General features: G+C 47.1%; 1 protein-coding gene across 4 annotated transcripts in view; it reads left to right on the top strand.

The window, feature by feature from the left end:
* Positions 1 to 323: 323 nt before the first annotated feature.
* The window catches only part of MDGA1 (MAM domain containing glycosylphosphatidylinositol anchor 1), a 233,727-nt gene continuing 220,679 nt past the window's right edge, over positions 324 to 13,371 (top strand). For 2 of the 4 annotated variants that reach the window (XM_053382911.1, XM_053382913.1), the window contains exon 1: positions 324 to 1,987. In XM_053382911.1, the coding sequence (XP_053238886.1) occupies positions 1,846 to 1,987 (142 nt within the window). In that variant the 5' untranslated portion in view covers positions 324 to 1,845. Of the gene's footprint in view, positions 1,988 to 2,992; positions 3,177 to 13,371 lie in introns of those variants that run through there. The other 2 variants (XM_053382910.1, XM_053382912.1) reach the window with 2 other exon arrangements.

Raw genomic sequence — 13,371 nt, 5'->3', positions numbered from 1 at the left:
TTAGAAGAGGGCGCCTACTTCGTGCTCGAGCTGAGCAAAAGGCTCAGGAGATCGGACTTTCCTCCTGAGTCATCTTGGCGATCTGGGGGAAAGGTGACTGCTAGTACGAGAAGAGAGCGAGTTCTCCCGGCCGAGAGACCCGTAAGTTTCTGGAAGGCTGAGCTGCCTTCTAGAGCAGATCACGGCGAAGCAGGTATAGAGTTACACCGCGCAGAGCCGCCTTCTATAAGCGGAACAGAACTGGGGGTGCAGTATTGTAGTTGTGCGCTTGCTATATATACACACGTTCTTCTAGAAGGGGGAGGAGCCAAGGCTTGCCACTCCCCTATTACAGTCCGTCCTTTGCAGTGAAAAGCCGCTTTCTGCAAGTTTCTCAGTCCTCTTGCCCTAATTCACTCCCCTCCCCTCTTTCAGAAGTTACATCCAAGATGGAACGTTTCTGTCTCCCATCTGTAGAGAACAAAGAGAAAACAACACATTAGGAAAAAAGAGATTTTATAAATTGCAAAAGGAGAGGGAAGAGGGAGGGAGCTTTCCAGCTGCCAAAACGTCAGTCCAACGCGCTTTAAAACTTTGGATAAATCTGACCCGCTGATTCGGGCAAAAACGAGAGCAAGGGGGCAGAGAGGTCGAAGGAGGGGAGGGAAAGCGCGACAAGCGGAGCGAGTGTTGTGTCTGGCCCTCGTTCCTCCTCCTCCACTATCAGGCCGGCATGCGATGCACTGCAACTGAGCAACTTCGGCCTGGAGAGAGCGGAGCTCGGCAGCTTTGAAGGAGCTGGGAACGAGAGATGCTTCTTTGGAGGGGGGAAAACAGCACACACAAAACCACCACACGCAGCAAAAGTCATCCCTGCATTTAATTAATTCCAAAATCGGGGGGAAAGGGAGAGAAAGCAGCTGGAGGCAAGAAGAGGAAGATTACCTATTGCCCCAGCAGCTGCCTCTCGGTTTCCTTCTCCGCACCTCCCTCCCCATCTCTCACACACGCGCGCACCCGCCTCCCCTCCCTCCTCGCGCCCCCTTGTTCGCTCCTGGGGTTGCAGCCAGAGGCTCATTAGTAGGAGGGAGGGCGAGGAGTCCGTGTGTCTCCCTCGCTCTCCGTCGTCGTCGCATCTCAAGTTGGCCCCAGTTGGCAGGCGATTGAGTTTGGGAAGCTGGGGAGTTCAGAAAGCACTTGACGTCTCTCTCCCTCCGCCCCCCCAACAAATACGACTCTCTCTGCTTGAAAGGAATCGGAGCACAGCCAGAAAAGGGGGGAAACCCGCGGAAGTTCTCTGTGGATTTTGCGTCGCCACTGGATCGCTTCGTCTTGTGCCTTCTGGTTTTGAATCGCCTTGTTATTTCGTCGCCGTTGCACGTCTGGGCGTGAAGTTCTGTTTGTTTTCTTCTGGGAGGACTCCGGGATCCGGCGAAAGGCAAGACGGGGAGCGAGGAGAGGGGGGAGGAGAGGGGGGGAGAAACCAGATCCCTCGCTGGCTTTTCCTCTCCTCCCTTCCTCGCACCTTTTACACTTGCAATTACTGCTCCCCGTTTGGGGAGGGCGGATATTTCTTTTCGTTCAAATTGACTCGCTCCCTCGCTCTGTTGTGTGTGCGTGCGTGGAGGAGATCGCGAGCTTCCCGAGAAGCACTGGCTGGAGTTGACTTGGCTAAGCCGGGCTGAGGCGCCCTGTGCCCGGCCAAGGCTCCCTTCCTTTCGCTGGATCCCTCTCTTCCTGCTTCGAGCCCCAGGAAGTGGTGGGCATTTTTCATGTACAGTATATCTATATATCTACAAAAGCGCAAAATAGCAGAGCCGGTTCAGGAAAAGCCTCCTCGCCTGCCTCTCTCGAATCCACCGCCTGATGCTGTCTGGGCTTTTTTTGGAGGTGGTGCTTGGGCTGTTCTTCTTCGCAGGCTATGAAGCTTCTGCCTTGAAGATGGAGACTATTTGGGTTTTATTCCTCTCTCTGGTCCCGGTGTACACCAGGGGACAAGGGGTCTACGGTAAGTGACGCGGGGTCCGTGTGTGTGTTGCACGATTTCCTGCTTTGGGGGCGTGCAGGGAGGGGGCTTAGCTAGGCTCAAAGTTTTTTTTCCCCAAAAGCACCTGCAGCAGCAAGAGAAAGTAAATGGTGCCCACAGAGCGCAGGAAGGAGCGAGAGGATGGATGTAGCAATAGGTTCCCCCACCAGCCCGGTTCGCGACTTCGTAATTCCTTGCCTGTGTGCTGTTGCTGTCGCCGCCGCCGCCTCTCTCCCCCCCCCCGCTCCCTTTTCCAGATTTACGAGGCGAGAGAGACGCCGCCGATTAACCCTTTCAGAGGTTCGTCCTGGGCAAAACAGGGGAGGCGGTGGGTTGGGGATGGCACCAGGATACCCGTGCCCACATGGCTCGGCTCCCTTCAACTTGTTGTTGGTAAAGAGAGAGATGCACTTTTCGGTTTGCGTGCGTAATGTGTACAAAACTATGTCCTCCTCCTCCTCCTCCTCTTGGGAGACGAAGCTGCTTTCCATTTCGTTGGGCTGCTCAATATTGCCCTCCTCCTCCCGCTTTGAGTCGCCCATTCCTCTCGGGCGAAGCACCCGCTGCCGCCGCCGCCGGTGCGAGCTGTTGCGCCCTCCCTCCCGCTTCGGTTACTTGTTGACGCTGTGCCCGCACAGAAGCGGGGTTGCAAGCCAAGCGCGGGCCTGAAGCGCCGCCGCTGCTGCTGTTGGAGACCGGCCGCCAGACGGGCTTTCCTAAACGGTTATTAGAACCACATTGCCAAAGTCTAATATGGTTGCAATCCGGTTTATGCTTCTAGACAACCCCCAGCGACTTCTCTCGCGCGCTCTGCCTGCACCCACGGCGCCCGGGGAAGGGGAATCCCACCCACGCACCCCACTCCCTTTCTTGTCTGGGGGAGGGGGGGCGGGGGCGGCTGGGGAAGTATATTCAGGGGCCCGATTTCCCCTCCAGCTCTTTCGTGGAGGCCGGATCGCCAGAAGGGAAGGCAGCGCGACCCAGTCGCCATGGAGCTCCCGCGATTTTGAAATGAAGCGGGATGCGAGCGGGCTCTGCAAAGCGGCAACGCGCATGCACGGCCGCTGTTGCTGTTGGGAGAGCCCCTCGGGAGTTGCGAGGGCCGTTTGGGGAGCCGGCGTGGAGGTGTAGAGATGGATGCTCGCTGCGCAAGGCGGCGAGGGCCGTGGGGGTAAGAGAAAGCGCGCCCCTTCCATCCGCCAGCGTTCCCAGCCCCTACCCCTTTTCCACGATCCCACTACAGCTGCCCCCCCCCCGTTTGCAAATGGATGCACTCGCGCGCGCTCACACGTGCACTTGGCCGGGCAGCTGGCGCGCACCGCCGTGGTCCCAAACAAGCGCAAGAGTCGTTTCCTGTCGGCCTCATCTAGGACCGGCCAGTGAGGGACTTACCCGGCGCAAGAGATGCGGCGCTTCCGCCAAGGCTTGCGTGTGCAGGTGCGCTCACGCTGCCCCGGCTTCTGCATCTCAGAAACTCCTATTTTACTATATTTGTTGCTTATGGGTTTTGTGTGTTGTTTTTAAAAAGAAGAACTTGCCAGACTTATCGAAGTCCTGTTTTGCCTTACCATTTCATCGTAATAAAGTCAACCTTCAGAAGAAGCGTGTCTCTCATTTCCCCACAGGGGAGAGGGAGAGTTAAAACAATAACAGCTGAACCAGCATTTAGCTGGAACTTACCTATGTGTAAACACCACCAAGGCTGAGTTCGGTGCAGCCTATTCCCCACTGCCGCTAAATGTCTTTGTAGGTCACTTTAATTATGCTTTTCTTTTCTTTTTAAAGGGAATTTATTCTCCTCCCTTAGGGCTGGGGTTGTTAGTTGGAGTCTAGTTCTGTTTTGTGAAATTACTGCTTTAAATAGATGCTGTTTTGCTCCAGCTTCCTCCTCAGCCCCCTATCTCTGTGTCTGTCAAGGGGAAGGGAGAATGGGGGGATTTAAGGTCCAGAGGGAAATTAGGAGAAGCACCCGAGAGCGGTGAGACGGGGTGTATAATGTCTTTGTGGCGAGAGAACCATTGTGTGCGCAGGTTTTTACATCCCCATGGGTGTTTTATATGCTCCCAGGCAAACTTTTTATTTTTAATTAGCCTGGCTGCTGCAGTCCAAGCAGAACTACTGGTGGGCTTGCTTTCAAAGGCCTCTTCAGGCCCTTTAAGATTGTCAATCTTCCTACACCTCTGGCTTCTTTTTAATACTAGACCCTGGGTTTCGCTCCTCAGACTCAGGGCTTCTTTCTTTTCTAGTTGATTCCTTCTTTCTTTCAACCCTCTCCATGTTTAAATCAACACCCTGATGGTATTTTTTAGGGAGAAAGAGAATGCAGGGTGGGGGGAAACAAGCTTTGCTGTAATGGAGGCATTCTCTAAAGCTTGCACTATACACAAGACTTTCATTTATTCTGCAGGGTTTCTCTGGCTCCCCCAAACCCTGGTTGTACAAACACGAACAAAAATCTATCAGCTTTCTCTCTCCCTCTTTCAACTATCTATTGAGTGAATGCTGGTTTTAATATAGAACAGAATTTTCTGTGTGTATGGCTCAGGCTATTCTATCGGCACACTGCAAACTTTCAGTATTTTGTCTTTTCACAAGCCTTTCCTTTCCAGGAGCTTTCTCCGATCACAGCTGCTTGTTTAGAAGGTGAAGCACCAGCTATTAATGGCGCTTTGGCGGTGCTGTATCAAAGCTGTTACACTTGCAAAGAAACTTAAAGCAGGATTAGAGACTCTGCAACCCCCTGCCCACCCCACAATCCTCCTTCCCTTTGCCCTAAATGCTGGTCTTGAGCTGGAGCCTCAAGCTATATATAGTTGGAGTATTTCATGTTCTGAATGTTTGCCTCTTGTGGCACTAAATGTGGAAGGGTTGGGAATTCAAATGTTGTATTTCAGTACGCTTACACACACACACACACACACACACACACACACACACACACACACCCCTTGAATGTTAGGCAAGGAAGGCAGACGGTGAGGAGGGGGGGTCACATGCGCTGGTATGAAGGCTATAAATACATTCTATCAATCTGAATGTAGTAAGTTTAAATCCGATTAAACCAGATAAAATATCCATTTGACGTACCCTTTAAATAATAGGCCACGTGGGCCTTTCTGAAAGCCTCTGCCAAGGTTTATTGCAAAGGGTGGAATAAATAAAATATATGTTACAGGCAGACACTTGGAGTGGAGACATGGAATAATTGGGAGTCCAAAGTACATCTAGCTTGCTCACTGCCTGAAGAGGCTTGTTACACAAATTGGTGTTTGATACGATGACTGAAGGGTGTCTGAGTCCCAATAATCTTCCTTTCCCTCGTTATCCGATTCCTTCCATTCAGCTTAAGCTGGCCACAGAAAATTGCATGTGCGCACACCCCTCTCCTATTAAAAGCTGTATAGCTGTTTAAAGAAGGGCTGGCAAATGTCAAATCTTACATGAGCTGCTGGTGATGCAATAGAATCCCTGTGCCGTCTTTGACCACGTTCACACATCTATAGAAAGCCAGTTTCCTCTCCCTTTAACCATCCTCTTGTATGATCTGACTCCTACTACACATTTGTCGTTGTGAGTTGGTTTATACTTTGTGGGGGCCACTGAAAATTGCTGTGTGTGGAGAGGGGGATTGCTGCCGTGTATCCCAAGAGAGATTTGTGCTGCCATAAAGGAAATCACCCCGAACCCATAGTGAAGTACGCTGTATGAATGGCTTGCCATACCATAGCCACTTGCATATGACAAGATTTAGAGGGGCATCCATGTGAGGCAGCCACCTTAGGAAGCTGGTTTTTTGGCTGTACACTTAATTTATTTTTATTGTCTTTTTAATCTCAGGGTGTGGCGCTTGTGTGGAGTTTTCTTTCTCAGGTGTCAAAGTAACTTGTCCAGCCTTGGATACTTTGTACTTGGGGGCAAGGGGAGGGGGAGAATGCCATATGTTATTGTGCCTCGGGTAACAAAATACCTTGACCAACAATGGTGGAGGTTGTAATATATAAATGGGTCCTGAAAGAGAAGTTGAAATGAGATAAGAGCAGCAGTCTGACCTTTCTACTCTTTAACTAGTCGGAAAAGACTCTTATAAAACTTATTCCCACCACAAGTAGGGCAGATGAGAATTCTAGATTGTTTTCACTGAGCATTATCTCCTAGTGTTGTTTGAGGTAGACAGTGACTCTTCACAAACAATGCCAAGCCATGGTTTTGTTTTAACCATGTCTGTTCAGCAAACCCCAAGCCAAAAAGCCACATGTTGTTTCTCCAAAGTTTTTCAGCAGCTCTTGCTTTGTGCCGCTGTTGCTTGGCAGGTTTCTTGAGTGGGGAGGCCATAAAAGACATGGTTAAGCAAGTTGGGTTATGTCCAAACACCATACCTTAGTTAAAACAAGTCATGGTTTGTAAGTCAACATGGCTTCACGTCATGACTTGTCACCGGAAAACAAGCCTTAGTTAGTCTGCTGAACTGAGCTTGGACATTCAAACATGCCACACTCTGGCTAAACAAACAAAACTAAGTCAGTTTTGTGCAAACCAGACAAATGACAGGATCAGGGAAGAACTTGGTGGAACCTGTTGTAAAGTCCATGGTGAAAAAATTAGATCAGGTGGACATTGAATTTTCATGCCATTGTTATGTTTGCCTGGTCAAACACGGTGGTATTGGGTGTGCAAATAAGACAACAACTGGTTGACAATTCTAATTCCTCTTTGTCAGGCTATACTGCTCTACGTTGTGAAAATGATAAAGAAATACCCTAAATAATTCCCTGGTTGTACGCTTTTGTTCATGTGAATGCAGCCACAGCTTCTGGGCGTAGAAAGTGTCTATAGTGCAATCTCGTAGGTTTCCTAAGGGAAACACTGTTTTAATAAAGCATTTAGCAACAAATGTCTCAAATAGGGTGAAAAATACATTAGAGGTGGGTGGAAAGGAGATAGTCATTGAGAAAAAGAAATGGGTTTGTCTCTTTTCCTCTACAAATAGTTGGTGGCAAATATTTTCTCTCTCTTTAAGTATGTATACAGAGAAAGACGGGGGAGTTTTGTTTTTTGTTTTTCAATACTTATTTTAAAGCCCATCTTATAAAGTCTACAGTCTTTTGAGAGCAGGCTTTTTTGAGTAGCTTTGTTTTGGCCGGTGGAAACTGGGCTCCTGCTTTGTTTACTTTAGAAACAGGATTTAACAAGCCTTGATAGGAGTGTTTTATTGCTAACATGGAGCAGCTGACAGCCCAACTTTCTCTTCCCTTGCTGAGGAAAAGGCCCTGTGAGTTGGCAGCCCCTCATCATTGTCTGCTTGCAGAAAACAAATCAACACCTTCAAGGAAACATTCCAGGGTGGAAGATGGAAGGTGAAGCGATGAGCTTCAAAGGAGTACATAGGCTGAGCATCAGGGAAAATATCCTTCATGTGCAATCGGACAGAAATGTTGTGGGGAGATCTCCATCACCAGAGACAAGGAAAAGTAGACAGAATATGCACAGGAAGGAGCAATTCTTCCCTCACGACAAAAAAAGAAATAAAAAAGGACCTGGCTGAGTGAATGATTTCCCATTTTCTAAGATTATGGGGTCAACTCTATATTTCTGATGCTGGCAGGGTGCCTAGTGGAATAATCTGCCTGTATATTACTGCCTTGTGAGTAGCATAGGGGAACATGTGCTAGGTTTGTTTTTGCCGTAGTCTTTTTGCTAGCTTATTTCCTGTACCTTTTAATAGTAGATTGATGTGCGTACATTAGTAGGTGACAATACTTTTCTCTAGACCCTGTGTAGCTCTCCAGATGTTGGACTCCTGTCAGAGTCAGTATGGCCCAGTTAGGGGTGGTGGGAGCAACATCTGGAAGGCCACAGATTCCCCACTTCTGTTTATGCCATGGAAAGCTTCACTTGCTAAATCCAGTATACTCAGTGGCGTAGGAAGGGGGGCAGGGGGCAGTCTGCCCCGGGTTTCATCCCTGAGGGGGGTTGACATCGCCGCAGGCGGCACCCCTATTGGGATGCTCGCGCAGTTGTGCCACGTCCCTGCTCAAGGTGCCAAAGCCCCTAGCTCCACCACTGATATGCTAAGCTGAAGTTGAAGGCACAAAAGCAGGCAGGGCCAGACCGTTTTTTTCTGGCAGTTGAGAGCCCTGCTTTAGTGAGACCCAGTGAGTCCTATATGTAAAAAGTACACTGTGTCGGTATCCTATGATGTACACATGCCCAGAGTGAATAGCATTCCCAAATCTGGTGATCTAAACTCCTTTTCCATTGTTCAGATGTCCCACCAGCTGTGAAACAAGATCAAAATGTGTATTCCAGAAGTGTATATCTGTTAGCTGAGGCCTTACGATCTGCAAGAAAGGTCCTCCTTACAATCTCACTGACAAACTCAGCTTGCTGTGTGGTGATGTGAGGTAGGGCCTACTTGGTTGTGGCACCCATTTATTATGGACTCCCCTCTCTTGAAGTCTGCTTGTCTTCCTCACTGTTATGTTTCAGGAGTTGTCTCAAGACATACCTATTTCTTCAGGGCCTTGGAACAGTTTCACCAGTTCATGATCAGTGGAATTAGATTCCTCACTGTGGTGTTTGTTTTGCAGTTCTGGCATATTTGTGGTTTTAAATTTAATTGTTTTACTTGTACACACACTATCCCGGAATTGCTTGTGATGAAGGGCAATTTAAAAATCACAACAAGCAAACCGTTTATTGCATCCCTCATAGATCTTTCTTCCATTTTCATCCTAGCCGATAGAATCAATTTTTTTAGCCTAGAGAAATCTCATGGCTAGGTTTTGGAGTCTACTAAGTAGTCAAATAAGTATAATACTCCTTGTGGTAATATATAACTTTCCTTATTCCTGTGTTCAGTCAGCCTTCCTTGTCTGTTTGATTTTGGTTATGCCTGTTCTAGGGATGCCATCCTTATCTTACAGCAGGAATGCTCAGTGCTGCATAAATGTATAATTCTTCCCCAAGATCTTCTTTCCTCTTTTCAATCAGATTTTCATTTTCTATGCACCAAACATGCTCAGCATCAAACATGGATTTTAGCTTGTGTAGTATTGCTATGAATGCCTTCTCCTGCCTGTTTGTGGTGTTGTTGTACAGCCTAATCACCTATGCCCTTTGTATAGCCCAAACCCAGCATTAGGTCGGTCGGGTTTTGCTCTGAAAAACCCCAAACAACCTGCAGAGCCATCTTTTAATACAGTATGCAGTACTTGGAAGCTGACATTATCCACCCGACAGGTTGTTTGCAACTTACTGGTACAAGTCAAAATATTTCACTAGAGGTGTCATCAGAAACCACTATCTTATGCTAATTTTTGTGAGCACGAAGACAGATGTTGAATAATTTGACATGAGCAACATAGCTTAGAAAATTATCACCGTGTCAGGTTTTTGTCAGGTTTTTGAGGAAATGCATATTTCAGACAACTTGAAAAGGCAGAGTGAGTGAGGGTAGTGTGTGTGTGTGTGTGTGTGTGTGTGTGAGAGAGAGAGAGAGAGAGAGAGAGAGAGAGAGAGAGAGAGAGATGAGTAGTACCAAAGAAAAACTTGTAAGTCGTTTGCAGCTAGCAGCTTGGGCAGTTCAGAAAGGATGCTCTTTCCCGCAAGTAGTCTTTATATATAGCTTCTCCAGATGGAGTTAGGACATGTTTAGACAACTGAAAATTGCTATGGCATTTTGGAGGTTGCTTCAGGATTGTTAACTTGCACCGTAGGGTGTTCCTCGGTCTCCTGCTTACTATTTCAGCTCACTCTTGGATCACGGTGTGCTTGTGTTAAGTTGCCTGTTCTCCTTGCATACCTAAAGATAATGTCCATACTGCTGTTTGAATGGTCACTTATCCTGAGACAAATGCAAGAGCCCCCATATGACGCAGAGGTGGTTGATCTCTCTTCCAGCCTTTAACTCCTTAGCTGGAAAAACAAATCTGAAACCGAAGTGAGTTCAGATTTGGTTTAAGAAAACAAAGAAAAACAAACAAAGCAAAACAAAAACTATTTGTATAGAGGAGCTCGTAGGAAGCCGTTTGTTGCACATCAAATGAAACAGGGCATGGGTTGGTGAGTGACAGCAACTTCAGAGAGTGTTGATAATGTGGCAAATGCCTATGCTATTCTTCATTGGAACCTGAGCTGCAAGTCATAGTTCAACCTCAGGCCCTGATAAAGAACATGTTCATGCTTCAAGCACCTCATTAGTTTTGTGGCATTCCACACAAGCTACTTGATGGCATCCTCTCGAAGCATATTATTAAACATGCTGAAGATGAATAAACTCAGTTGTCATATCAGTGTGATATTACTAGAATCCAATTTGGGAACTGAATAAATGGTGACAGAAGATTACTGCTTGTGAGATAAGTTGCCTTCAAATAACCACTGATGAAGCAAAAATGCATAAAAATAATAAAATAGAAAAAAAGATCCTAGGGAAGTAGTTGGAATTATAATATGGGAGTAAGAACAAATTTGGGCTAGAGCTTAAACTTCTGAGATGGTCTGCCTTGAGCCAGGAGCTTCAATAACTAGAAAACCAAGTTAGAGAAATCTGTGGATTTTGTATGAGTTTTATGTGACATGTTAGCAGTGATCTTCTGGACAAAGTATTTCTCCCTTACCTACATACAGTATCATCAGAATGGGATGTTAGAATGATGGTCTGAGAATGGAGTTTGCTTTTATCCTTGGGCTATACAAAATCACCATAGATGAAATTGGGAAGGAATTTAGGTGAGTCTCATTGGTTGCTGCTAAGACCCCCCCCCCCCGTGCGTGCAATTTTCCTGTAGAATAGGCCTGATTCGCACAAAGGACTAAGCTATACAGGCAACACCTGATTTGTTTGGGGTTGCATTCTGGGTCATCACATGTGATGGCAGAGCACATGTAAGCCCATCCCGTTATGCCTCCATTATGCCCTCTCCCAGGTCTGAACATGGCGCACATGTGCCTGGTTACATGTACCTTAAACATGTGCAAACTGGTCTTCTGTAGTCCGTTTAGCCAAACTATGGTTTGTTTGGACACATGAAGCAAGCTCAGCAGACTAACCATGGTTTATTATGTCTAAATTGAACAATTCTGTTCTGCCTGCCCACCACAAACATTTGCCAAGCTACAAAGATGCAAGGCAAGAGCAGCTGGAAAACCAACCAAATTTTGACGAAGCAAGCTGTTGCTTGTTTACTTGTTTTGTTGAATGGCTTGTGGTTTGTCGAACCTTTTGCCAGTAATTCCTGACTAGCTGAACAATACAGTGGAACCTCTACTCACAACCACAATCTTTTCCGGAGGCTCGTCCGGAAATTGAAACGGGTCGCTGGGAGTGGTGCTGTTGTACGCAGGCATGAGCGACGATTGCCCGCTTCTGCGCATGTGTGAATGGTGATTGCTGCTTCTGCACATGCGCAAATGGCAATCGCTGCACACACAGTGCCTAGTTTCTAAAGATGACATCAGAAAGCAATGCTGAACTTTAATAGAATTGGGATCCCAAAGGACCTCTAGTCTAACCTCCCGCCAGTGTAGGAAATCCCCTGCTACTGTGTCCTTGATAGGTGACCACCTGGCTTCTGTTCAAAAGCAGCTAAAGAGGAAACCCCAGCATCTTGTGAAACAGTCTGTGTCAGTGTCGAACTGGAATATAGGAAGCTGCCTTTCACAGAGTTAGAATGTTAGTCCTTTCTTAGCATTGTTCACACTGCTGGCCAGCTGCTCTTGTGGATTTGAGGCAGGGTTCTCTCGTAACCATACCTGGAGACGCTGGGGATTGAACCTGGGACCTTCTGCATGCAAAGCCAATGCTTTGCCATTGAGCTACAACCCTTCCCCAACTGCTAGTACCACCAGAAAGCCCTTCCTAAGGTTTTTTCCTGATCCAACCCCTTCCTTGTTGTTTGGACCCCTCTTGGTCCTGCTGACTGGAGCAAAGGAGAACAACTTTGCTCCATCACCTATGTGGCAGCTCTTCAAATACTAGACGACGGCTGCTGCCTCTTAATTGTCTCTTCTCCAGGTTTTAAATGTTCCTGTTTAAATTTCTCTCTCAATGTTTGTCTCATCCAGGCCACCACTCCTCCCCAGCCACTGTCTCAAGGTAGCTGCAGTGATGTATCTGTTTTGTAAAGTGCTCCTCTGTCCCAATGCAAAACAGCACAGCGGTTATTAAAAGCAGAGATCCAGTCACTCGACTGCCTCTGGAATTGCATGTCTGCATTTGACATTTGTCTGCATTCGGCAGCACTTGGCACTCGTGGTGGATCATGTTTCACAAGAGGGACCTATGAAGCTGTGCACTGGAGAGCTGCAAGAGAAAACTCCCATTTGCTCAAGTGGTGACTGGCAGAAATCTTATTATAATGATGATTGTGCTGGGAGTATATAGAACTGGAGTCTTGAAGCAGGTCATGTACCCAGCAGGATCCTCTGAGTATTGCTGGACTTCGGCTCCTGTCATCCATTGATGGGACCATTGGCCATGCGGGCTGTGATTCATGGGAGCCACATCAGGAAAGCCTCCATCTTTGCTCCGAGATCCAGGGGTGTGAGAGTGCTTACGAGTACAATGTAACATTTAGCAAAGTTTAATTAGAATGAACTATTAAGGATCCTGAAAAAAACCTGCTTTAGTCCTCCTTTTATTGAAGATTCTTGCAGATTTATGTTTCTCCCAAGCAGAAAATTAGCATAGTGGAGATTTTCATTTTAGTTACTGTATGTGTTGCTCTGCAGAGATCATATCAAAATCACATTGGAAATGAGTTATGAAGGGAATCAATAGCTGGAGCAGAGGAGGAGGAACCCAGAGCAGAAGTTGATGCCATTCTAATAATACTTAAAACTATGGAAGGAAAGCTACCGAAAGAGCAATAGATTGGGAGACTTGTAGGGCTTAGGCACACTGGTGTCTCGACTGCACAACATCAAGCAGCGAATGGGAGTTCACACAATTGCCATTGCTCTTCTGTAGGAACATTAAATCTCTTCCCCTTTGCGTACAAAACTAGCATGCCAAAAATAAGGGTTCTAGTGCCAGCCTTCTCCTTGGCATGCTTGTTTTCTGTGGAGAGGAGCATGCAAACCCATGAATCTTCATTTGTTATCTGAAGTGGTACAGCTCAGACACAGATGTCCCGACCTCGTGGAAATTGCTCTTGTTCTTCCTGCAAGTCTAGTTTTGAGGCAAAGACCAGAAAATGCACCGGTGAGGATGATACAAATCGCCTGGTTTGCATCACTCATTCCTCCCACTTTCACACTGCTGTAGTTCCACCAACTCCAGTTGCATCAAGTTTCTTGACTTTGCATTGAAAAGTGGGTTTTTGTTCTGCACCTGTTGCAGTTCCCCTGATGCCACTGCCACCACG

Source organism: Podarcis raffonei, chromosome 3 (assembly GCF_027172205.1).
Source record: "Podarcis raffonei isolate rPodRaf1 chromosome 3, rPodRaf1.pri, whole genome shotgun sequence".
Taxonomy (NCBI): domain Eukaryota; kingdom Metazoa; phylum Chordata; class Lepidosauria; order Squamata; family Lacertidae; genus Podarcis; species Podarcis raffonei.
Note: the sequence above shows the minus strand (reverse complement) of the source record. Positions and strands in the feature narration are given on the sequence as shown.